Raw genomic sequence first — 25,346 nt, 5'->3', positions numbered from 1 at the left:
CTCAGTTGTGTCCGACTCTTTGCAACCCCATGGACTGTAGCCTACCATCCTCCTCCGTCCATGGGATTTTCCAGGCAAGAGTACTGGAGTGGGTTGCCATTTCCTTCTCCAAGGGATCTTCCCGACCCAGGGATCAAACCCCAGGTCTCCCGCATTGCGGGCAGACACTTCACCGTCTGAGCCACCAGGGAAGCCCCTAGTCAGGCTAGTGGGTATCTTTAAATGTTTTCATGTGTCAGAAATGGTTCCGTATAAATCAAGTAACAATTAGAAGCAAAGCTCACACCTAACAATGATGTTTGAGAAATGCTACAAATTCATACCTTCTGAGAGTGTTACAGAGTATTGTATAGGCTCTGACAAGTTCCACAAAGCTGTTTATTAACACAGTGTCCCTCAGTCTTGTTTGACCACAGCATCCTCTCGTGTCTTGTGTTGTGTTTTATACTTCAACTCATTGGTGGAATCTATTGCGGGAATTTTACCTTAGATTCCAACTTTGCATTGCTCTGAAGCATGCGTTTGTGTCTGGCAAATTAGATCATGATGTCAAGGGCATCAAAAAGTCCTCTTGTCCCTCAAGTACTTATCCTCATCTTATCTTTTCAGATATCTCTTCATTGCGCTCAGTCCTGTCCAACTTTTCGTGGTCCCACGGACTCTAACCCATCTCGTTTCTCTGTCCATGGAACTTTCCAGGCAAGAATACTGTAGTGCACTGCCATTTCCTATTTCAGGGGATCTTCTGGACTTGGGGATCGAACCTATGTCTTTTGCACTTCCTGCATTGCACGCAGATTCTTTATCACTGTACCACCTGGAAGCCCCATCTTTTCACTAGGGTATATGAAAGCCTTCTAAAGCCCATGACTATAAAATTATAAAAGGGGACATCCCTGGTGGTTTGGTGGTTAAAAAGACTTTGCACTTCCAATGCAAGGGGCATGAGTTCAATCCCTGGTTGGGGAACTAAGATCTCACATGCCATGTGGCATGGCCAAGAAGACATAAATTAACAAATGAATGAATTAAAATAAAATTACAAAAAAGTAACAAATATCCTGCAGGGAAGACTGTGGGGTCTAAATATCCATGTAGGTGTTAAGTGAGTAATGCCAGATCATTTATTCAGACAGATTTGGATAAGAAGATGAGGACGAGTTCTATGTCAAGGGTACTGGGGCTCCTGAGAGTCATAAATGGGAGTGAGGGGGAGGCAGAGACAAGTCCAGAAGTCAACCTTCACCTACTTTCTACACCTGCCAAGGCAGCTCTGGAAAGGTGCCTTCACAAGCCAAGGCTGAATAAATATTACGACTGGGAACACTAAGCCAAACCAAACCAAACAATCCCCTTAAAAATCCAACCCAGAGTAGTGAAAAAGGAAATGAAAGATTCGGAGGCCAAGAGTGAGCTAATGTTACCAGTATCCGGTGTGTGTGGGTGGGGGGAGGCAGTCATGGTAATGCAAGGGTCCTCCTGCCCGGCATTGCTAACATCAAGGTCGGGCATTCCCTGTGGGGGGCTGTCCCAGGCACTGTGAGGTGTGGAGCAGTATCCCTAGCCCCCACTCACTCCAGGAGCACCCGCAGTTGTGACAACCACATGTGTTATTGTGAGATAAGAGCAACACTCTGGCACTGCACATAGTAGGTCTGAAATTTTTGTTGCCTGAATAAATAATGGCTGGTCCATGGAGAAACATACACCAGGATGTGTATTTCTTGAGAGCAAGGAGAGTGTTTGAGCTACCGTGTAAACCTAGCACCTAGCATTTTGGCCAGCATACAGAAGGTTTGTCATCCATTCACTAAGCTCCCAAGAGCTTCCACTGTGTTTTGTATAAACCAATAGGTTTCCCTGGTGGCTTGGATGGTAAAGAATCTGCCTGCAATGCGGGAGACCCAAGTTCGATCCCCTGGGTTGGGAAGATCCCCTGGAGACGGGAATAGCAACCCACTCCAGTATTCTTGCCTGGGGAACCCCATGGATAGAAAAGCCTGGTGAGCTAAAGTCCACAGGATCACAAAAAGATGCGACTAACTTAAACTTCTTGCCACAGCCCACAAGACTCCGCATGACCTGCCCTGTTCCCTCCATGTCCTCCTTTCCTTCCTCTCACCCTTCACTCACTGTTCTCCAGACACATGGGCCTCCTTGCTGTTCCTCCAACACACCAGGTACAGTCCTGCCCCAGGACCTTTGTATGAGCTGTTCCTTGACCTGAAACAGGCTTTCACTAGATCTTCCAGTGACTGGGCTCTTGCTCATCATTTAGGACCGTACTTAAATGTCACCTTCTGAAAGAATCCTGGAACTTTCCTGGTGGTCCAGTGGTTAAGAATCCTTCTTCCAATGCAGGGGATCCAAGTTCGATCCCGGGTCAGGGAATAAGATCCCACATGAAATGCACCCCCTACCCCTCAAAAAAAAATTCATGGCATGCAGTTCAAAGAAAGCACACTAATTTTTTTAAAAAGCATTAAAAAAATAAAAATAAAGTCTTTGCCAGCCCTGTGTTGCTGTGTACACGATTACATCTAGCTTCTTGGTAGCATCCACCCCTTTGTCAGCTATTGCTGTGTTTGTGCTTTTATGATCTAGCTTGTCCACTGCCATAGGAGTTGCCAGATGAGTAAGACTTGATGGAGTGCCTCCTGTGTGCTGGGCATCTTTAAGACACTAGGGACCCAGCTGAGAGCAAAAGAGCCTCTATTCTCTCCCTGATGGTGCTCACATGAAAGGGCAGGGGAGCAATGAGAGAAGAATATAGGTGAGTAAACAAGAAAATTTCCAATAGTGAGTTCCTTGAAAACAGTGATGTGATCAAGAGGTAAGGGGTGGGGAGCTCCTCTCTGGTTGTGTGTGTGTGGCAGGGGGCTTCTCCGTTGTCTGGGCTGGGTTCCACAAATAGCAAACATTCAGGAATGTGTGAACACAGTGAGAGAGTTGGGTTGAACAGATATGCCTTCCAGGCAGAGTGAACAGCCAAGTCCAAAGGCCCTGAAGCAGGAATCAGTTTGGCTTGCAATAAATATCTATTGAGAATAAGTGAACGCTGTCGGACACGACTGAAGCGACTTAGCAGCAGCCGCAGAAGGTTCTAGAAGGAATTGATTGCTCTGGTTTGGCCGGAGAGACCTTGCCTGGGGGAAGGGGGCTTTGAGGGTTGCCAGCTCTGATGAAGGAAGGGAACTCCTGGCTGAAGGAAGGGCGCCCCCAAGGGTTTGGGCTAGTCTTTTGGGTTCTGTTTTGTTCTGGGAGTGGACGGGACCCGGCTAAGGGCCCTGGGCTTTCTTGGAGCCGACATCCGGGGACTAGGAAAAGAAACAGTCCCCGAAAGTAGGGGAAAAGTCATGCTGGAGTCGCAGCACCCCAGACTTTGGCCTTTGCCCATTGACTGGAAAAGCACAAAACATGAGATAACGGTCTTCCCGCCCCGCCCCCTAGCCTGCCCCGCTGTCATTGGCCCTTAACTCTGTCCGTCTTGCCTGTTGCCCAGTCAGCACCTTGGGGTGGGCTGGGAGCGCCCGGGGACTATTTCAGCATCTTTTGGGGAGTGGTGATAACCACAGAGAAGACGCAGCTGAGCCCGGGAGACCTGATGGCGGGCTGAACCTCCGGCTCGAGGCAGACGCAGGAGGTCTGGAGAAGGAGCTAGCGGGGCTCATGGATGGGGATTTAGCCATCGGAAAGGTGAGACCTGCAGGGGTCCCCAGGGGAGGGACGATTTATGCCGGGAACTCTCCCCAAACTCCCAGAATTGGCAGGCACCTCACACCCCATTGTACAGATGGGAAGACTGAGACCCAGAGGGAGAATACAACGACTAAGATTGTGCCTCTATTCCGGGCTGCTGCTGGACTTTATTCTGGGCCTCCCTGCCTTCCAGAAAAGGGTGTGAGGGGGGATTCGGACAGGATGGGAATGCAAGAGGGGGCTAGCGTCATCCGCTGACTATCCCCACGGGAGCAGCTATCTAGAGCTTTTTAAAGAAATTGGCTGCTAGGCCCAGGGAGTTTCTGGGTTGTCCCCACAACAGAGATCTGGAGATTGAGACTCAGCAGGCAAGAGGGGCAGGCCGACCTGGGGCCTGCAGCAGGGACTGAAGCAGAGGGGAAGGTACCTCGGGTGGTGGCAGATGGGCGGTGGGCAGGAGAGGGGCTGCATGACCCTCACAGGTGTCCCCTCCTCGCCCCAGATGGCTTCCTCCACCAGTCCCATGGGCCCTATCGACAGCCTGGAGCTCCTGGATCTACTGTTTGACCGGCAGGATGGCGTTCTGAGACACCTAGAGCTTGGAGAAGACTGGGGCCGTGGGGAGGACCAGGTGATAACCCAATTCGTCACCCCCACCCCCACCCCCTCAGGTCAGAGCCAGGACTCCACTCAGCTTTGTGCCTTTACCATGCACATGTGTGATTTTAGCAAAGCACATTGTTGTATAAGACCTCTCAGCGACCCTAAGGGCCAGATGACATCGCCTCCTTCTTAAAGGTGTGGAAAGCAAGGCCCAGAGAGGGGTGGTAATTTGTCCTGGGTCACACAGCAATTTGAAGTTGGCTCCAGACTTAAACTTGGGGCTTGTTCCTCGCTCGACACAGTTTGATGTTGTTCCCGAGCTACACGATTGTGTTCAGGCTCCAGCAACGCCAGTGGGCAAGGAACATTAGCTCTTTCCTTACTACAGAAAGGACGCGTGAGGCCCAGAGAGGGTCAGCGACTTGCCCAGAGACACACAGCAATGCGAAGCAAAGCATAGACCTCCTAATTCCCACCGGTGCTCTCTGTCCCAACAGGTCCTGCCAGGCGCGGACTCTGATGACTTCCTCAACTCCATCCTGGGTTCTGGAGATTCAGATTCCCCAACCTGGTCCCCCGCGGCCAGTGACAGTGGCATCTCAGAAGATCTGCCCTCTGACCCCCAGGACACGCCTCCACGCGGTGAGGTGCCTGCCGCGCCTGCCGGCTGCCATAGTGTGAAGTCTGGTGAGGGGCCCTGCCCCTCTTACCATCCTGGCCCCACCTGCCCTGCCAGGCACCTCGGGCCAGTGGCCCAAAGGCTTGAGACTTCTGTGGCTATAGACCTGGGTGAGTCCTGTGTCAGCCAACTACCCTCTCCTTGTTCTGGGCACTGAACGCACAAATCCACCCTTTGAGATGGGTACTGGGGTGCTGTCATGGACCCATTTTCTGGTTGGTTAAGAGATGAGTCAGAGCCACAGAGCTGGGATGCAATCTGCCTCAAGCATTGCGCTGGCAACCTCAGTTTTTATACCTTCCATGTCTGGTTCATAGGAGACTCAATGAAAGTGTATGAGATCGTGGGATCCCAGGCCTTGGGGTGCTCCCCCGGACCTGGGGAAAGGCCTGATGCAGAAGATTCCACCAAGAGGGCATCCTTTGTCTTTTGAGCCCCGCGATGGGGTGGGAGTGTTTACTAGTCCCATTGGAAACTTGAGAAACTGAGGCTCAGAGAGGTTTACTCCCTTACCCAAGGTCACACAGCTCCACCCAGTTGGGATTAGAAGCAAGGGCCATCTGACTCGGAAGACTGTGCTCTCCAGAGCAGGTCACCTATGGGGTGCCAGGTAGCTGGTGGGAGGGAACTTCGGGTGAATCAGAACTGGTCCCTGCCCCCAGGAGGAGATAAGGCCCAGCCTGCTGCAGATTCAGCCCCTAATCCTGAGTGATAACAGCCACTCCCTCTTGGGCTGGCCATGGGTCTCTAACAACGTCCTGATGAACTGGGGTCCCCATCTTATGGCAGAGGGGAGATTGAGGCACCTGGTCTTGGGGTCCCAAGCCAAGGAACAAATGCCTAGCACATTAGGGTCGATGCTGGGGGCTTTGCTGGAGGAGGCAGGTAGGACCTGGGAGCTCGAGGCCCCCTGCCTGACCCCCACCCCTGTCTCCATCCCCATGTGCCCTGTTAGAAATGTGGAGCCCAGGCGTCTATGCCGAGGAGCAGACTGACCTGGCTGACTCACCCTCATGCTACAACCTCACAGTCAAGGACCTCCTCCTCTCCAGCAGCAGCGGGGACCTGGTGAGCAGCCCCCACCTGCCCCCTGGAGCATCAGAACTGGGAGGGGCACTGGAGCTCATGGGGCCCCAATACACCCATTTTGAAAACTGGAAGACAGTCACAGACAGGGGTTGGTATTGGTTCCAGGTCTTTTAATTCAAAGCAACCCTGAAAATTGAGGCTATTATCTTAATTTCACATGTGAGGAAATGGGCACAGAGAGGTTTAGTAATTTGCCTTAAATCACACAGCTGCTTCAGGCTCAATTCCTGAGCTGACCTATTGGGTCTATTGTGCCCACTGTATGCTTACCTTGGGCTGTCTTATCTTGCCTGGAGCTTCCGCTATGGGCAAACCCGGCCTGAGAACCCAATTAGTGCCCTGCTCCCTTTCACAGATGAGAAAACCAGTCCCCAGACAGGCTAAGCCACAGACCCAAAGTCACACAACAAGCAAGTGGCCAAGTCAGGATTTGAACTCCTGATGCCTAAAGTTGTCCTGACAACCTCTAAAAAAGACCAGAACACCCCTCTAGACTTGAGAGACCTGCGGTGAGCGTCAGCTGTGTGCCCAGTCTATGGGGACCTCATGGTCAAGAGGGGACAATGACTGCTTAGGGAAGTGTATCCATAAGGGAGAGAGGCTAGAGGCGCATTGCAGGCCCAGGAAAGCTTCCTGGAGGAGACAGGACTTCAGCAGATCTTGAAGGATAGGAAAGACAAATGACCGCTTTGGAAATGCTAACTGGATTTTGTAAAAATAACAAGTTTAATATCATTGTTCTGTGTGTGAACAACTTTTGGAAGTGGGAGGCCTTATTCCCACATTGCAGATGAACACACTGAGGCTTGAGCCCTGAAGAGAAAATGGTTGGACTGATCAATGGCCTGGAATTCCAGGGACTGGAGTTTGATCTGATAGATAGCAGACTGCCCCAATCTCTACCTTTACTCCTGAGCCATGGTGTGACATCCCTAGGACTTGGCTGTCTGATGACACAGTTCTTTCATTTTCAGTGTTTCTATTTCGTGATTTAAATTTAGCTTGAAAATTTTTTGAATAGTCAAATGCATGCACACAGTCCAAGTTCCAAAGGTACAAACAGGTACATGGGGAGAACCACCTCGCACCCTCTTTACCCGGAGGCTCACTTATCCTATACCCTGTTTGTTGGATTTTCCATTTGCTGTTGCAGACAAGAGCTGCAAGGAATGTTCAGAGCCCAGAGCAGTGTGTGGCCTGTAGTAGGTGCTAAACACATAACTGTCAAATGACTATTTGTGAAACAAACAAACAAAAAAACCACACTTGTATCTGTGAGATGAATTCCTGGAAATGGAATGGCTGCGTCAGAGGGCTGTGGGCTGGTTCTTTGGAGCCCTAGTGCCGGCGTGGACCCTATAGCAACTGGATCAATTGTTTCTTGATGCCTTTTACTTCCCAGAGGCAGTCACTGTCTCTGCCCCCAAAGCAGTTCTCCTGGTTTCCCCACAGCAGCAACATCAGCTGGCAGCCCCCCACCTGTTGCAACCTGGGACTGGGCACTGCCAGGAGCTGGTGCTGACGGAGGATGAGAAGAAGCTACTGGCCAAAGAAGGCATCACTCTGCCCACTCAGCTGCCCCTTACCAAGGTGGGTCAGTGGGACCCCTGGCCCTGGGCCTCACCCCATTTCCTGCAGCAACATGCCCATGAGTCTCACCTTCGTGTGCATGTGTGTGTGTGTGCACACGCGCTCAGTCGTGTCCAACTCTTTGCCACCCTATGGATGGTAGCCCACCAGGTTCCTTTGTCCACAGCGTTCATTCTTCAGGCAAGAACATTGGAGTGGGTTGCCACTCCATACTCCAGGGGATCTTCCCAACCCAGGGGTCGAACTCATGTCTCTTGCCATTTCCTGCATTGGCAGGTGGATTCTTTACTTCTGCACCACCTGGGAAGCCTGAGTCTCACCTTTAGGTCTCCCTAACTGGTGGCTCAGACGATAAAGAATCCGCCTGAAATGCTGGAGACCTAGGTTCGATCCCTGTGTTGGGAAGATCCCCTGCAGGAGGGCATGGCAACCCACTCCAGTATTCTTGCCTGGAGAATTCCCATGGACGGAGGAATCTGGCGGGTTACAGTCGGTGGGTTCGCAAAGAGTCGGACATGACTGAGTGCCTAAGCACAGCACACACAACTAGAATGTTAGGATGTGTCTGTCACCAGAGCCAGAAAATTCATCCTCAAAGCCAACACACTGGGGGCTTTCTAGCTGGCTGCGACCTCCACTCAGCGTGTTCACTCAGCATCAATACCTGAGTTTGCCTTTCCCAATTTGAAGACTTCTCTTAGTGATAACTGCCTTGGGAAAAGGCGCCAATCCCACACATGGCCAGACGGTGGCGCGATTGCACCAGTGCACAAAATCTAGTTGTTAATAATGGAACTGGGATTGGGAGCAGGGAAGATCATCAGGAAACCAGGACTATCCCCATTCCCCACCCCCCGCCCCCACCACCACTAGAGACTGCAGAAATTTGAGGACAAAAAATCTGGCCTTCAAGCCATGAGGGGTCTGCCCTCAAGTCCCTGAGTCTGGCTCCCTTGGGAGGATACTGGGGGTAAAATTGTGGGGTCTGGACCAGAGGGTGGACCCTTCAGACTGACTCAGTCTCCTCCCCATGTCACTCTGCAGTACGAGGAGCGAGTGCTGAAAAAGATCCGCCGGAAAATCCGAAACAAACAGTCAGCTCAAGAAAGCCGGAAAAAGAAGAAGGAATACATTGATGGCCTGGAGACTCGGTAAGGCTGGGGACCCAGGACCCCACACTCGAGGGGGTGGGGGTGGGGACTGAGGCCTGAGAGAGGCATGCGGTAGAGTAAAGGTCACAGTCTGCGTGTGTGTGCGTGTGTGTGCGCGTGTGTGTGCCCGTGTGTGTGTGCATGTGCGTGTGTGTGTGCGCGCGTGTGTGTGTGTGTGTGCGCGCACGTGTGTGTGTGTGCACGCGCGCGTGTTTGACTCTGCATGACGTGCAACCTGCCAAGCTCCTCTGTCCATGCAATTCTCCAGGCAAGAATACTGGACTGGGTAGCCATTTCCTTCTCCAGGGGATCTTCCCAACCCAGGGATCAAACCCATGTCTTCTGAGTCTCCTGCGTTGGCAGGTGGATTCTTTACCACTGTGCCCCATGGGAGCGACCATTTTGTATGTGAATTGCAAGGATAGAAAAATGCCTAGAGGTGGTACAGGGCTCAATTTTGAGGCCCCTTAAACCCCTAGAACAGGGCCCCCAATTCTTGGGCCACGGACTGGTACCCATCCATGGCCTGTCAGGAACCAGGCCGCACAGCAGGAGGTGAGCAGCAGGCAAGCGAGCAATGGTGTTTACAGTCGCTCCCCACCTTATATTACCGCCTTAGCCACACCTCCTGTCAGATCAGCAGTGGCACTAGATTCTCCTGGAAGCACAGACCCTAACGCTAAAGTCAAGGCGGAATTTCTGAGATTTCCAGAAAATAGAAATAAAGTGAAAACTAAATGTAATGTGCTTGAATCATCCTAAGACTATCCCCTCCACACCCCGGATTCATGGAAGAACTGTCTTCCTTGAAACTGGTCCCAGGTGCCAAAAAGGTTGGGGACCGCTGCCCTAGATGATGTTATGCCAAGAAAGGAGGTTATGTCCTGGCTCTTTGCCTGTAGGTGGGGCATTTACTTCCCTTGTCTGAGCCTTTCTGGTCCTCAGAGCTGTCATGGCTTCCTTCCAGGAGTGGAAGGAAGGAGGAACTTCCTCAACTTAAGAACTGTGCACTCTCAGTTCAGTTCAGTCGCTCAGTTGTGTCCAACTCTTTGTGACCCCACGGACTGCAGCACGCCAGACTTTCCTGTCCATCACCAACTCCTGGAGCTTGCTCAAACTCATGTCCATCGAGTCGGTGATGCGATCCAACCGTCTCATCCTCGTCATCCCCTTCTCTTCCTGCCTTCGATCTTTCCCAGCATCAGGGTCTTTTCCAATGAGTCAGTTCTTCACATCAGGTGGCCAAAGTATTGGAGTTTCAGCTTCAGGATCATCTTTCCAATGAATCTTCAGGACTGATTTCCTTTAAGATTGATCGGTTTGATCTCCTTGCAGTCCAGGGGACTCTCAAGAGCCTTCTCCAACACCACAGTTCAAAAGCATCAATTCTTTGGCACTCAGCTTTCTTTATAATCCAACTCTCACATCCATACATGACTACTGGAAAAACTGTAGCTTAGACTAGACGGAGCCTTTGTTGGCAAAATAATTTCTCTGATTTTTAATATGCTGTCTAGGTTGGTCATAACTTTTCTTCCAAGGAGTAAGCATCTTTTAATTTCATGGCTGCAGTCACCATCTGCAGTGATTTTGGAGCCCCAGAAAATAAAGTCTGTCACTGTCTCAATTTCTTCTAATGTCTGTGCACTCTAATCCCGTCCAATTACCTCTCTAAACTCATGCAGGATGCTGACAGGGTCCTCGTTATTCTTTAAGGTGTTGTTCAGTCGCTCAGTCATGTCTGACTGTTTGTAACCCCATGGTCTGTAGCATGCCAGGTTTCCCTGTCCTTCACCTCCTCCTGGAGCTTGCTCAAACTCATGTCCATTTAGTCAGTGATGCCATCCAACCATCTCATCCTTTGTCATCCGCTTCTCCTCCTTCCCTCCATCTTTCCCAGCATCAGGGTAGGAAACATAAAAACTTAGTTCACTCACTTTTTAAACCAAAAGTGATTTTAGTAAATGTTACAGGCCTACCTGCATTTTCTATTTCTTCCCTAGTCAATTTTGGGATGTGTCATCCTTCTGGAAAGTTGTCCATTTCAAATTTATTGACATAAGATAGTTCATAGTTCTCTCCCATTATTTTTTTAAGCTTTGAATGACTTATAGTTGGGACCTTTGTAATAACTCATGTTGTGTATTTGTACCTTCCCTTGTTTTTTATCTTGAGCAATCTTGCCAGAACTTTGTCTGTTTTAGTTATTGTTTTCAAAGAATGAATTTCTGACTTTTCCTCCCACTCAATTGTGTTTTTGTGTACTAGTTCCTTTATTTCTGCTCTTAGCTTTATCGTGTATTTCATTTTTTTTTTTTAGTGAGTTTATTCTGTTGTTCTTTTGCTGATTTTTAAACATGTATGTTCAGCTGCAGGCTTCCCCGGTGGCTCAGACTATAAAGAATCTGCCTGCAATGCAGGAGACCTGGTTTGATCCCTGGGTGGGGAAGATCTCCTGGAGGAGGGCATGGCAACCCACTCCACTATTCTTGCCTGGAGCATCCCCATGGACAGAGGAGCCTGGCGGGCTACAGTCCGTGGGGTCGCAAAGAGTCAGACAGGACTGAGCACACACGACTAAGCACAGCACACACAGCACATGTTTAGCTGCTTAAACTGTAAGAAGGTTTTCCATTTTCCTCTCAGCACTTCTTTAGCTGCATCTCGCACATCTTGATTTGTATGTTGTCATTACTTGCTTCCTAGGTCTTCCCTACTTTACACTGCGGATTCTTCTTTATCCCATGAGTTATTTAGGAGGGCCTTTTAGTGGGGGAATTTATTCTCTTCCTTGGATACTAACATATCCTCATGCCACAATTTGAATGTTTTTTTTAAATAAATTTATTTATTTATGTTGGCTGTGCTGAGTCTTCCCTGCTGTGCGTGGTCTTTATCTAGTTGCAGGAAGCAGGGGCTACTCTCTAGTTGTGATGTGTGGGCTTCTCATTGCAGTGGCTTCTCTTTCTTCTTCTTTTTAAAAATATTTATTTGGCTGTGTGAGTTCATAGTTGCAGCATATGGGATCCAGTTCCTCGACCAGGGATCAAACTAGGGCCCCTTGCATTGGGAGTGTGTGAAGTCCTAGCCACTGGACCACTAGGGAACTCCTGAGGTGGCTTCTCTTGTGGCAGAGCTTGGGCCCTAGGTTCTCAGGCTTCAGCAGTTGCAGCTCGTGGGATCTGTAGGGGTGACAGGCATATTCTGAATGTCACTGTGATGTTGCATTTGCAGGATGTCAGCCTGTACCGCCCAGAATCAAGAGCTTCAGAGGAAGGTCTTGCATCTCGAAAAGCAGAACCTGTGAGTTTTGGTGTGATCAGGACTGAGGACAGGGGGAAGCTGACCCTGGAGTCTCTTGCAGGATAGGTGGACAAGGGGGGACAGACTGTGTGATGGCAGGGCAGAGCAGAAGGTGAGGATTCTACCCAGAGAGGGGGCAGGCTGCATAGAAGAGGGGATTTAGACTTGGGCCCTAAAATGATGTATAAGAGTTCAGTAGAGGGAAGGTGCTGCTAGTGGAAGAAATGGCATATGAATGGCCAAAGGCTAGAAGTATGGTGTGCTGGAGAACTGCAGGTCATTCCATCTATGGGGTACATGTACTAAGTCAGTTTTTATCAGCATCTATTCAGTGCCAGGAGTAGTTCTGGGTACTGATACCTCAATAGTGAGCAAAACAGATACAGTCCCTCCACTTAAAAGACTCATACTTTAGTGAGAAGCATACTTAAGACAAACAAAACAGTGTAAAAGATCATTCAAACAGCGATAGCCACTAGGAAGAAAAATAAACTGGGGGGAAGGGGCTAGAGAGTGAAGGGGGCTATTTTAGGCAGGGAGGTCAATAAGGTGACATTTGAGATGAGATCCAATAGATAAGAAAGAAGCAGTTACAAAAAGACCTGTGGGGAGGAACAGTGTCCTTGGTACAGAGGGCACAGCCAGTGCAAAGGCCCTAGGGCAGGAATACTTGTGTGTAGGAGGAACAATAAGGGGACTGTGTGGCTGGAGCAGTGTGAGTGAGGGGCAGAGTTGTCGGGGGAGAAGAGAGAGGGAGGGGATGAGGCAGGTCATGCAGGGCCTTGTGGGCAGCAGTGAGGACTCAGGCTTTTACCCCAAGGGAGGTGGGAACTTGGAGGGCTGGGAGTTGAATCACATTTGAAAAGTGTGGAGCATGAACCCTAGAGGGGGCATGAGAGGCTTGAGGGGACCAGAGGTAGGGGCTGGTGTCCAGGTGAGTGATGATTGCAACCTGGATGGAGGAGGCTGGGTGTCAGAAAAGTGGGTGAGATATTCAGTGGAGATTTTTTGAGGGAGCTTCTGGGACTTTTAATAGCAGTAGAGCCTTGAGGGGTGGATAAGACTCAGACCTCAGCCAGGCTGGGAGATCCCAGAAATGGACAGGGAGCCAGGTCAAGGCCATGCAGGGCTCAGCCAAGGCTTCCCATTTCCGCTAAGGTCTCTCTTGGAACAGCTGAAGAAACTCCAGGCCATTGTGGTCCAGTCCACCAGCAAATCGGCACAGACGGGCACCTGCATAGCAGTGAGTCCTGACCCCCAGCTCTGAGTGGGGGGGTGTCCTCAACCTTGGCAGAGGGGCCTGTGGGGGAGCATGAATAGGAGCAGAGCCCTGAGTGCTGGGTCAAGCACTATCTAGTCTTCTGGGCCTCTGTTTCCTGCTTAAGCATGCTCAGGGGTTGGGGAGGGATGGGGTGACCCCACCCACATCTCCACCAGGTCCTGCTCTTCTCCTTCGCCCTCATCATCCTCCCCTCCATCAGCCCTTTCGCCTCCAACCGAGCCGAGAGCCCCGGAGACTTCGCACCTGTGCGAGGTATGTGGACTTGGGTTTGCTCTTCCTTCAAAACCCCTCTGGGGCACATTCCCCTTGGCTCCCCAGTCCCCACTGGGGGAGGGGAAGGGGCCCCCTTGCAAGTGCTCCCTGAGGCTGGGGGTTAAGGAAAGAAGGGAACTGGCCCTCAGGCCATCCCTCATGGCCCTCCCCCACCCCGTGCTCAGTTTTCTCCAGGACTCTACACAACGACGCGGCATCCCGAGTGGCTCCCGATGCTGCACCAGGCTCCGAGGCCCCCGGACCCGGGCCCAGCACTGGCGCACTTCAGGAAAGGTCTCCAGGCAGCCCTCCTGGGGAATGGGAATCCCGGGACACACGTGCTCTGGACAACTCGACAGAGGATCTGGACAACTCAACTCTGGTCCAGGGCAACTCCGTGAAGGAACTGGACCGGGCCACCCTGCTGGACTGTGCCCCGCCTGAGCCAGCAGTCAGCCCGGGCCGCGTGGGGCTGGAGGCATCAGGGGGGGAGCTGTGAGCACCATGGGTCCCTGCCCCCGTCTCCACCCCGGCCCCTCTACTCAGGGGTGCTTCAATAGGTGCTGTAGTGGACAGGGACAGGCATGGGGATCCGAGGTGAGAGAGAGACCCTGGAGAAGGTATCAGGATGGAGATGCACAGATACACAGCTACAGACCCAGGGACCCAGGTACACACCGAAACTGATTCTCAGACACAGACCATAAGGCCACAAAGCCTGAGAAATCTAGATGCAGACCCAGGTGCGGGAGGAAACAGGAACACACACACAGACTGATCCCCGACCTAGACAGATCGATATACACTAGGCCTCAATAACTACCCCCCTACCCCGACCCTGGGGACTCCTCCCTGCCCCCTCGCACACACGGAGGAGAAAGCAGCCAAGTCTGCAGGGACCCTGGCCCCAGAGCACGGGATGAGCCCTAAACTTCGGCGCTGCCATGACCCTTTCCTTTTCCGTTTTTTAGACTGCCATGATCCTTAATAAAGTATCTTGGCAGAACACGGCTGGCGTGGAGGTGGAGTGGGGTGGCGGCTAATTTGAGTCTGGGGCTCCCTAACCCACAGAAGGAAGGACTGGGCCAGCCAAAGATAGAGGAGTGATATGGGGGAGTCCCTGGACCCAAGGCTGGAGCGGCGACGAGAGCAGCCAGGGTTGCCTTCAGGACCTTGGAGAGCGGCGGCTGGTGGAGGGCAGGGCGCGCCAGGAGCGCGAGGTTCTGACGGCTCTGGCCCCTCCCCGCCCCGCCCCAGACCCTTCAAGGGAGTCCGCGGAAGGCCTGGGGCAGCTGCTTTCCTGGGGGGCTAGGCTGCCCACCCGGCTCGTCTTATGGATGAGGAGACTGAAATGTAGGGAATGAAGGGACTCGCCCAAGGTCACAGCTGGGGAGCATGGACCCCAGCTGCACCCACGTTCTTCCTTTAGAGTCACAACCGGATCCCTGCCGGCTTTGCGCAGGTGCGGGGATGTGGGGTCGGGTGGGGGAGTTTGCAATCGCGATTAGAAGATGCGGCCTCTCTCCTCGAGGGGCTCACAGCCTAGTAGCAGAGGGCACGTATTAAAGAATCACAGAAATAATATTTACAAATGGAGGACTCAAGGAATGTCAACAGCTGGTAAGGATTTCCTTCACTGCCAGGCCTGGACTGCATGAATGTCCCAGCGCACCCACATACCAGGGGCCGCAGACACCACACAGTCCTACCCCCAGGGATTGGACCCTGGGCAAGGTTGTAGATGGTAAACACAGATTCAAGATGCAAGAAAATTCTGCTTTTATTGCATTGAAGGCTTTTCTGGAAGCCTGGAGGAAGTCAGGTGGACCCACTTGTCTCCCTCCAGCCACAAAGGCAGTGTGAGCCTCTGTTGTCTGTCCTGCCACGAGGTTTGACTCCTAAATGGTGGCTGTGTGTCCCCTCCCCCCTAGAGGGGCTGTGAAGGCTGTGTGGGGATAGGCAGGGACTGGAGAATGTGAGGGTCCAGGAGGCAGACAGGCTTGATTCCTGTTTAGGCTGGAAATCAGAGAAGGCCTGATCACGCCTTCCAAGAACACCCTGAGTCAGGGGCTAGAGACTGGGAGTGGAGCAGGTGCAGGGTTGTCAGCTCCAAGTTCAGGATCCGGGGCAGGGATGCTCCTTGCCAAGCCCCCTCCATAGGCCCCAAGTTAAAGGGAGGTCCAGTGGATGGCAAGTCTGCCCCCCGGCCTGGAGCCCAGCTCTCAGCACCCTGAGGTCTCCCCCAAAGGACAGAAATGAGTAACAAAGTGAGACCAGTAAGAAAAAAGAAAAAGAACCCATGGTTTCTATAAAAAAAACCCCGTCCTCCCCGAGGCCCCTGGTCAGCTAGGAACCACCTGGGTTTTCACTCTTTTGGGAGGCCTGCGAGGGGCATGGCTGTCTGGCCACTCCCTTTTGTGGTTGGTTGGTCCGGAACCATTGTGCTGGGCGCAGGGCTCAGCTGTGGGCTCCTGCTTGGGGCTGGCGGGCACTGGGCTGTTGAGCTGGGTGGAGGCCTCCTCCTTGGGCTCCAGCTTGGGGGCGGGTGGGCGTGGCAGGGGCGGCAGTGCCCTCTCCACCACGTGGGGGCCGTTCCAGGCTGGGATCTCCAGGCCCAGGTGTTTCATGAGCCGCGTCATGACCTCATCAACATAACCGTGGATTCGCAGGTCTGCGTGGCGGTCCTGTGGAGGTGGGGACCAGTCAGGTGGAGGGAGAAGGCTTGAGGGGGGTCCAGGGGTGATATCAGGGGTAGGCTCCCACACGTACATGCTTGGTGGGCTGAAGGTTGACAATGACCAGGAGACCTCCACGGCGCTTGGTGGCGAGGGGAAGGTTCCCGCTGGGCCGGATTTGCAGGGAGGTGCCCAGTGTGATGGACAGGTCTGCATTCCTGGGGCCAGGAGGTGGGATTAGTCTAAGCCCCTTGGCAAGGGTCTCTGCAGCCCTCCTCCTGCCCCACAAGGCCGGGGCATGTGGTAGCCAGCACACACACTCCCTGACCCTTGCTCAAACATCATGGCTTCACTGCTCTGCCAACACAATGGGGCCAATCCTGGGAGACCTGCTCACACAGCACCCACTTCTGCTGGGGGCCCAGCCATGGCCTGCCTCTGACGCTTCCCTTCTGCTGGGCCACCCCCAACCCTGTCAGCAGAAGTGGAGCTGCTGGTGGGGAGCACCATATACTTGGACTCCTGGGTTCAGATCTTGGCTCAGTCACTTCTGGGCGGGGCAGCCTGGATGGAGGAGTCCAGTTGCTCCAGCCTCAGTTTCCTCCTCTGTGAAATGGGCCTGAGCAGCACCCACCCTGGGGTATGGTAAGGATGGTATGTGCGGGCTCAGTACAACAGCTATTACAGGCGAAGCGAGGCCCAGACAGGGTGCTGATCACTCCTCACTGGAATCCTTTCCTGAGGTCCCTCAGGAGTGGAGCTGGCTGTTTCTGCCCCTTCCCCACCCACCCCACCTGGGACCCACTGGGGTCAGACCTGCTGGCCTCATCGGCCAGGGTGAGGTCCCGGTCAGGCAGGGAATCCTCCCAATCCAGGATGGTGTCTCTCAGCTCCCCCCTGTAGGGAGGTCAAGGGAGTGAGCAGGAGACTGGCAGCCTCCCCTGGGGTCCAGGGCATGGGGAGGGGTCACTTACCTGCAGGCCCGCAGCCCCCTGGACTTGGCCATGGTGCAGAGCCGGCCCGTGGGTTTCAGGCCCATGCTGCCCACCACGGTGTCCCGGACATACTGCCTGTGTCAAGGAGGAAAGGGTCGGCTCACTGCCGGTTCCCAGGCACCCACCCTGCAGCCCATCTGGGCATCTCATGCTTTTTGCACACAGCTGTTTTCCCAGGAAAGTGCGGGAGCATAAGACCAGAATCTAAACATGAGGTGACAGCTGGCAAACCCCGCAGGGGGTGGGGTGGGGAAGCAGAGGGGGCCTTCCATGAAAAAGCTGGCCTGGGGACTTCCCTGGTAGGTGAGTGGTTAAGACTCTGTGGAGGGAGTATGGTCCTGCCAACACCTTGATGTTGGACTTGTAGCTTCCAGACCCATAAGATTATGAATTTCTGTTGTTTTTAAGTTACTCAGGTTTGTGGTTGTTTCGGCAGCTGCAGGAAATGAACACACCTCCCAGGAGGAAGCTACACTCCCAGATCCCACCTTGGGAGGGTCACACCCCTGACTCTGGAAGCAGCAGGCTTAGCTCACCAGGACCTTTTGGGGACCCCGACCTGGGTCATCCATGCCTTGTGTCCCGCCCTCTCCCGCAGTGGCACTCACGTCTTACACTTGACACATTCTTCTACAAACATGTTTCCGTGGAGCTCTGCTAGCTTGTCTCTGTGGGGGGAGAAGGAAGAGGCTCAGTGGAGGAGCAGGATCTCCAGATCCCCAGCCAGCCAAGATCCAGAGGGCTCAGGGCTGGAATCCTCCCAGGACCGGGAAGAGGGGATCCCGCCCAGCTCTCCAGGTGCGACTGAGAGCTGACAGCTGAGCGCCCACCCTCCCTGGCTGCCTGGCTGAACTGCCCCAGGGGCCTGGAGAGAGAGGGGCTGCCATCAACGTCCATTTTCTAGATAGGGAAACTGAGGCTCAGGGAGAGGGGTGGCCTGCTCAAGGCAGGGCAGGGAGCTGGACACTGGGGGCACCTGGGGAAGCCGGAGCGCACGTGCAGTCCGTCCACATTCTGGCTGACCAGGAAGCGCAGGAGGCCCACGCGCTCCAGCTGCACCAGCGCCATGTGGGTCTTTGTGGGCTGGGCATTCTCGAAGGTGGTGTCAAACTTGGGGGCCAGGCCCCGCTCCTCCATCGTCCAGACGCCATGGGGGCCCCTGCGGCGGCGGGTGGAAGAGACAGAGTTTAGAGACCAAGGAGAGGACAGAAAAAGAGAGAAACAGGCAGAGACAAAGTCAGAGAGAGATTGATACAGACAAAGGAGGTGAGGTAGGAAAGAGGGAGAACGTGGTACATAAAAGCAGAAATTATTTAACTCACCCAGCACTTACTGCTGCTGCATTTGGCATGGCCCTGCCCTGGGGGATGCTGGGGCCCTAGTGCACCCAGACCCTGCCCTCAGGGAGTCCATGGCCCTGCACTGGGGGATGCTGGTGCCCGAGTGCACCCAGGCCCTGCACTCAGGGAGTTCTCCATCTTGTGGGGAAGAGACACAGGTGGACACAGACCCTCTGGTCCTCTGAGGGGCCAGGACAGAGGGAGCAACCCAGGGCTGGGCTGGCCCAGTGGAAGTGGTAAGGGCTCTTTGTGGGACTCTGGGAAGGCTTCCTGGAGGAGGCAGAGCTGTCTCTGAACAGAGAGGAAAGGGCAGGGCTATTCAGACAGTCTGGGGGCTGCAGGTGCTGAGGTTGGAGAGCTGAACCAAGGCTAGGTGAGGAAGGGCTTTGATTTCCAGCCCGAAGTGCTTGGAACTCTGAAGTGTGGCAATGGGGAGCTATGGCAGGTTATGGAAGGGGGATGAGATTCACACCTTAGAATTCCCTAACACTCCTCCAGACAAGGAATCTGCTCTTCTGCTGTGAGAGTCTGTGCTGGGGGCCTGAGAGGCCTCAGAAAGAGAATACAAGTGCAATAGGCCTGCCTATCTGGGTGGGGTTGCAAACTTCACACCTAGAGGGGCCACTTGGAGGCCACAAATTTGAGGCCCCTGCTTTTCAGCAATGAGACTCTTGTCTAACATAGGCGGCCTGAAGTAGAGGGAAGTTAGACATTATCTGGTCTCACACCCTCACTTGCAGGTGAGGAAACTGAGGTCTGGATGGTTTCTATGGTAATAATAGAACCCAATATTTAGCCATGCACAGTGGGCTTAGACAAAAGATTTATGTTTCCCAGCACCACTTGCAACTAGGTACAGTCACATGACCAAGTTCTGACCAATGGAAGTCAATGTTGGGTGTGATATAAAGGGATCTGCTTTGAAGGAAGGGTCTTACACATCCCCAACACCCTAGGGGACTGACGGGTCACCCTAAACTCAGTGGGAGGGAGGGCAGCAGATGGGCTTTGATGCCTGTTCATCTGGTGAGCTCACAGGGAAGGCTGTTGCAGCCTGGAAGGCCCTGCCTCAACATCCCACCCTGCCTGCCGACCTGAAGTCGGGGATGCCTGAGGCAGTGCTGATGCCGGCGCCTGTGTGGAACACCACATTGGAGGACTGCCAGATGAGCTGTGCCAGCTCCCACACCTTCTTCTCCAACTCCTCGGGGGGGTCGAAGACCTGTTGGGTGAGGGAGAGCAGCAGGGAGTGAAACAGAAGGGAGTGGGGCAGGTGCTAAGTCTCTTTAGTCATGTTTGACTCTGTGCAACCCCATGGACTGCAGCCTGCCAGGCTCCTCTGTCCATGGGGATTCTCCAGGCAAGAATACTGGAGTGGGTTGCCATTTCCTACAAGAATGACAGAGCCACAGTGAGGCAGGAGGTACATGCTCCCCCCGCACCTTAATGGTTAACCAATTGGAGACTCATTCCCAGTGCTCCAAAGAAACTCCGAGGTGAGAACAGCAAGACAATTAAGGTAGGGCACTGGGCCCTGCCCAGATCACATATTTCTCATTCTTGAAGCCAGGAGACCTCGCTGATCACACGTGGGCAGACAGGCTCCTTGGAGGTCAAAGGTGAATGATGCCAAAGGCTAATCTACCCATGGGCCTTCAGAGTAGAATCCATCTCGGCTAAAAGATGCATGTGCACGCATGGAAGGACCCTGAGATATACCAAATATGGACTCTGAACCAGGCAAATCAAAATGATTGGCCAAAGGAAATCCAGAATAAATGCCTCATAAAAGTGACTTAAACCACCACAAAAGCACAACTCAGGGACTCTCCTTGAGTCTGCCTGTGTGTCTATTCATATGTATTGTACTCTTTTTCCTCCTAATAAATACTCTACTTGCTTCACTACTTTCTGTCTTTGTGGAAACTCTTTTCTGCACAGCTGAAGGGTCAGGGACCTTGTCACTGACCACCAGTCTAGTGGTTAGGATGTGGTGTTTTCACCACCTTGGCCCAGCCTCAATCTCTGGCTGGGAACCCAAGCCCCGCTTCAAGTGGTTTTAGGCCCAGGCCACTCGAGATCAACAAAATGTGACAAAAACTGATTAGAACCAACTAGGTCCAAGATGGCGGAAGATAAGCCTTCCAGTAGACCTTGAGCCTCATTATACACTCATTGTAATACACCAGCATATGATAAATGACACACCCTCAGTGCCATGACAGTTCAGAAGGCTAAAACGTGGGTGGTGGCCCAATTCCTGGAAATCCCCACCCCTTCCCCGAAATAATTGGAATAATCCTCCCATTCACTAGCCCATGAAATTATCCAGCTCCAAAAAACTAACCACACCATATTTCAGAACCTCTCACCTGCTGAGATGGCCCACACCCTTTCTGTGTAGTGTTTCTCCCAAGACTGTTCTCACCTTTTGAGACAGACTGCGTTCTGTCTGTGGAAAGTGTTTCTCTCTAAATAAACCCACTTCTTACCTATCCATCTCTTACCTATCACTTTGGGGCTTCCCAGACGTTAGTGGTAAAGAACCCATCTGCCAATGCAAGAGACCTAAGAGACACAGGTTCAATCCCTGGGTTGGGAAGATCCCCTGAAGAAGAAAATGGCAACCCACTCTAGTATTCTTGCCTGGAGAATCCCATCGTCAGAGGAGCCTGGCGGGCTACGGCCCACAGGGTCACAAAGAGTCAGAAACAACTGAAGCAACTTAACATGCATGCATGAACATATCTCTGTCTCTCACTGAATTCTTTCTGCAGTGAGACATAAAGAAACTGAGCTTCATTAAGTCCTAAGACAAGGGTGTGATCTCAACTGAACCGTGGGTTCAAGTCCTACTTGCATGGTTTCAGGAGTTGAAACATGTCCCACAGCGGGCAAGGCCACAAGCCACAGACTGCCTTGCCCAGGAGGAGGGGAATGGGTGGGAAAAGGCAGCTTGTTATCACGTCCTTTCTCTGCCCACAGCCCTCCAGGGCTCCCACCTCTCTCAGTGGAAAAACCCAAGTCCTCACCAAGGCCCACAAGGCCCTGCAGGACCTGCCCCATCCCTGCTCTCCCCTCCTCCCTCTCTCTCCCTCGCTCACTTCACACAGGTCTCCTCGATGTTCCTCCAACACGCCAGGCACAGTTCAGCCTCAGGGCTTTGCAGAGGCAAAGCCCTCCACCTGGAATGTCCTCTGCCCAGACACCTACATGACTCCCCTTGCACTTCCTCTCCATCTTGGCTCAAAAGCTGTCTCATTTGCACACTCATGTTCACAGTAGCATTATTCACAGTAGCTAAATATGGGAGCAACCCCAGTGTCAATTAACAGATGAATGGATACTAACAAATGCGGTCTACACGTACAATCAAACCAGTCAATCCTAAAGGAAATCAACCCTTAATATTCATTGGAAGGACTGATACTGAAGCTGAAGCTCCAATACTTTGGCCACCTGATGAGAAGAGCCAACTCATTAGAAAAGACCCTGATGCTGGGAAAGACTGAAGGCAGGAGAAGGGGATGACAGTGGACGAGATGGTTGGATGGCATCACTAACTCAATGGCCATGAGTTTGAGCAAACTCCGAGAGACAGTGAAGGACAGGGAAGGTTGGCATGCTGCAGTCCGCGGGGTCGCAGAGAGTTGGACACGATTGAGTGACTGAAGAACAACAACATATACAATGGAACATTATTCAGCCTTTAAAAGGAAGAAAATTTGGACACATTATACAATACAGATGAAACCTGAGGACATCATGCTCAGTGAAATCAGACAGACACAAAAACACAAATACTGTATGATTTCATTTATGTGAGGTCCCATGAGGAGTCAGATACATAGAGAAAGTAGACGGTGGGGCCCGGGGCTGGGAGAGGGGATGGAGAGTCACTGTTAAATGGGGACAGAGTTTTAGTTTGGGAAGAGGAGACAGTTTTGTAAATGGATGGTGGTGATGGCTGCATAACATTAAATGTATTTCATACCGCTGAGTTATCTTAGTGATGGCTATCACCAGCCATCTAGTTTTCAGTGCAGCCCGCAGCTCTCATCATCTGCTTTGCCTTTCTGCCTAGCGCTGAACACTATCTGACTCCTTGCATTTATTTGCTGCTCATCTGTCTCCCAGCTGGAACGAAGCGGCTTGGCCTGTCTGGTTCCCCATGTGGTCCCGGGGTGAACGACGTCGGTGCACCGTAGGTGCTTAATAAATGTTTGTGGGATAAAGCGAAAAAACTGGCAGGAGAGAAAAGTGGGGCTTCACACCATGTGAGAACTCGTGAATGCCTGACTAAGAAGGAACGGACCAAATTTTGTGGGAGGCGGCAAGCTTCTCTCCAGTTTACAGCAGGGAAAGAGACCCAGAAAGAAGGGATCTCGCCAAGATCTCAGTGCATGGCAGGGACTTCTCTCAGCGAGGCTGGAGGGGTCTGATTTCCATACTCCAGCTTCCTCATCAGCCTCAAAATCCTCATCAGCCTCAGGATAGTGTCACCTCCTCAACTTGGCACTTGAGGCCCATCCTGCCCCAGTTTTGGAAACCTCTCTGGCCAAATCTGCCCTCCAAGGTTGTTTATTGCCCTTTGCCCCGGAGCCTTCCTCCTGGAACTACATCCCTTGTTTCCCCCATCAGAACTTCAGGACTTCTCGAAGTGGGTCCTATCCTCCGTCCCCAGCCGGACCGACCCGGAGCTGGGCGTGGTCGCATCCCCAGGCGCACTGGGTCGTCACTTCCCGCCCCCTCCTCACTGGGAAGTCCCTCCCATTGTCTAGCCTCAGTGTCTCCTGATATTCCCACAATGCCCCACTGCCAGCCGGTCCCGCCCAGCCCACGGCTTTGACGGCGGCCGTCCGCACCCCCAGCCGCTCTCACCTCCGGGAGACCGCACTTGCCCTTGTCCGCATACGGCGAAAGCCCCGCCGCGTAATTCACCGACATCCTCACTGCACCAACGGGAACAATAAAGTTTCCCTTGTTGCGGCCGCTTCCGCCGGAAATAGGGTGGGACGAGGAAGAAGGAGGAGCCGTATTCTCATCTTTCGTACCTGGCCCCTCCTCGCAAGGCGCATGCGCCATGTACTGTCGCCGCAGTCGCCATATTAACTGCTGGCAATGGCCCGCCGGGTTCTTATGCGCTGATCATGTGGGGTGGGGGCCCGGGAAAGGGTTGTTCAGTGACCCGGGCTGGATACTAGGGGACTGCCCACGTGAGAGTTCTCCAGTCACCTGTAAAATGAAGGGTGCAAGCGATCGGTACCCTCTTTCTCCTTTTTGAAAACGAGTAAACTGACACCCACTTCCCTCCCCGCGTCCCCCAGTCCCAGGACGGAGCCTGAGAGAGGAGACCCAAACTCTTGCTTCCAATCCAAGACTCTTCCCCCTGCATATTTAAGAAGTTTATAAATATACAAATTCAGGGTTACTGTGCATGTGTGCTGGGGTCAGGAGGCAATTTGGATCCTCACTAGGGAGACTCACGGACGCCGTTCTAAGTTACCTGAACGTTATCCAGGTGTGTGATAATCAGCAAGACAAGTCCTGACCGCACCAAGAGGCTGGAGAAACTGCTTATGTCCTTGGAGTGGAGGCTTGAGGACTCATTCAGGAAATGTATTGAGCACCTACTGTGTGCTGGCGAGACGCTGGAGACCACAGGCAGCCCCCTGTGACGGGGCAATGGTGACTTAGTGTGACTGGCATGTAATGAGGGCCCTGGGCAATGAAGGAGCTCAGAGGAGGCGCCTGACCCAGCCTGGGGGCAACCAGGAAGGCTTCCTGGAGAAGGGGTGTTGCGGCAATGATCTGAACAGTGAGTACCAGTGAAAATCAGCCAGTTGGAGGTGACAGGAGGTACAGAAAGAAGGCTCTTGGTATAGGAACCGCAAGTACAAAGGCTGAGAGGAGAGAAAGAAGGTGGCTCATTCCAGAAACTGAAATCAGTCCAGTGATGTTAGGGAAGAACCTCCCTGTCTTCCCGCCAGAGCTCCTTGGCCAACAGACAGCCCGACTGCCACCCTGTCTCCTCCCTCTGCTCATCCTCGGGCCCCCAGGGGCAGCTGCCTGCTCAGAGCTGATCAGGTGTCAGGGCTGAGTGCTGGGAGCTGCGGGTGCGAGCTGGTGGCTCGGCTGGGAGCAGGTAACCAGAGCCGGCAGTGGACACGGTGGCCTAGTGCTGGCAGCACTGGAACTGCAGGAGGTAGGAGGGAAGGAGGTGAGGGAGGCCCAGGATGGAGGCTCCCCTGAGGGCCTCAGGCTCCTTGCCCCCCAAGCCCCGGCAGGTGGGAGAAAGGAAAGGCCAGAGTGTGTCCCAGCCATGCTGAGGCACCATCTCACACACACGCGCGCGCGCGCTGCTTCATGCATGCACCTCTTACTTCTTTGTCTAGGATTCGTACCCTCTCTTCCTGCTGCTGCAGCTCAATGTCCTGCCCTGCCAGCAGGCCCTGTGGATATATCATCACCTCTTCCAGGAAGCAGCTCCCTAGATGAGGGTACTTTCCCCTCCCCCAAGCCGGGAGATTCCCTCCTGCCCAGACAACCTGTGGACTCCTCTCCTGGGTGTCAATTACACCCTGCTGTAGGTGTGATTGAGTCTGTTAGACAAGAGTAAAGGAAAATGGTGGTGGGTGAATGCGTACATTGATGAATGGGGTAAATTGAAGGGGTGAATGAATAGATG

The 25,346-nt window shown here is 53.0% G+C and overlaps 2 protein-coding genes across 3 annotated transcripts; one reads left to right on the top strand and one right to left on the bottom strand.

Annotated features, from left to right (window-relative positions):
• Nucleotides 1-3,543: 3,543 nt before the first annotated feature.
• On the top strand, nucleotides 3,544-14,656 carry CREB3L3 (cAMP responsive element binding protein 3 like 3). 2 transcript variants are annotated; one of them, XM_043911943.1, is made up of 10 exons: nucleotides 3,544-3,696; nucleotides 4,202-4,330; nucleotides 4,800-5,091; nucleotides 5,937-6,049; nucleotides 7,526-7,660; nucleotides 8,705-8,811; nucleotides 12,046-12,114; nucleotides 13,273-13,357; nucleotides 13,552-13,648; nucleotides 13,834-14,656. In XM_043911943.1, the coding sequence occupies exons 1-10, from the start codon at nucleotides 3,670-3,672 to the stop codon at nucleotides 14,145-14,147; spliced, it is 1,368 nt and encodes a 455-aa protein (XP_043767878.1). In that variant the 5' UTR covers nucleotides 3,544-3,669; the 3' UTR covers nucleotides 14,148-14,656. The 2 variants fall into 2 exon arrangements, with proteins under 2 accessions (XP_043767878.1, XP_043767877.1); XM_043911942.1 differs by having other exon boundaries at nucleotides 7,523-7,660.
• A 747-nt stretch (nucleotides 14,657-15,403) lies between these two features.
• On the bottom strand, nucleotides 15,404-24,328 carry SIRT6 (sirtuin 6). Its single transcript, XM_043911945.1, has 9 exons — nucleotides 24,165-24,328; nucleotides 23,540-23,893; nucleotides 19,753-19,880; nucleotides 18,295-18,477; nucleotides 17,927-17,986; nucleotides 17,298-17,393; nucleotides 17,140-17,220; nucleotides 16,418-16,541; nucleotides 15,404-16,332 (listed from the first exon to the last, which is right to left on the bottom strand). Exons 2-9 carry the CDS (start codon nucleotides 23,741-23,743, stop codon nucleotides 15,991-15,993), a joined length of 1,218 nt encoding a protein of 405 aa, XP_043767880.1. The 5' UTR covers nucleotides 23,744-23,893; nucleotides 24,165-24,328; the 3' UTR covers nucleotides 15,404-15,990.
• Nucleotides 24,329-25,346: the final 1,018 nt, after the last annotated feature.

The sequence above is a fragment of the Cervus elaphus genome, chromosome 9 (genome assembly GCF_910594005.1).
Source record: "Cervus elaphus chromosome 9, mCerEla1.1, whole genome shotgun sequence".
NCBI classification, from domain to species: Eukaryota; Metazoa; Chordata; class Mammalia; order Artiodactyla; family Cervidae; genus Cervus; species Cervus elaphus.
The sequence above is the reverse complement of the archived record's forward strand: the minus strand, read 5'-3'. Positions and strand labels throughout refer to the sequence as shown.

Excerpts from the sequence above, each read along its gene's own strand:
- CREB3L3 (XM_043911942.1), top strand. The coding sequence starts at position 3,670 with ATGGATGGGGATTTAGCCATCGGAAAG. Across the intron at positions 3,697-4,201 it reads GGGATTTAGCCATCGGAAAG|ATGGCTTCCTCCACCAGTCC; the intron begins GTGAGACCTGCA and ends TCCTCGCCCCAG. Across the intron at positions 13,649-13,833 it reads AGACTTCGCACCTGTGCGAG|TTTTCTCCAGGACTCTACAC; the intron begins GTATGTGGACTT and ends CCCCGTGCTCAG.
- SIRT6 (XM_043911945.1), bottom strand. The coding sequence starts at position 23,743 with ATGGCGCATGCGCCTTGCGAGGAGGGGCCAGGTACGAAAGATGAGAAT. Across the intron at positions 19,881-23,539 it reads GCAAGTGCGGTCTCCCGGAG|GTCTTCGACCCCCCCGAGGA; the intron begins GTGAGAGCGGCT and ends CTCACCCAACAG. Across the intron at positions 16,333-16,417 it reads ACCTTCAGCCCACCAAGCAT|GACCGCCACGCAGACCTGCG; the intron begins GTACGTGTGGGA and ends CCACCTCCACAG.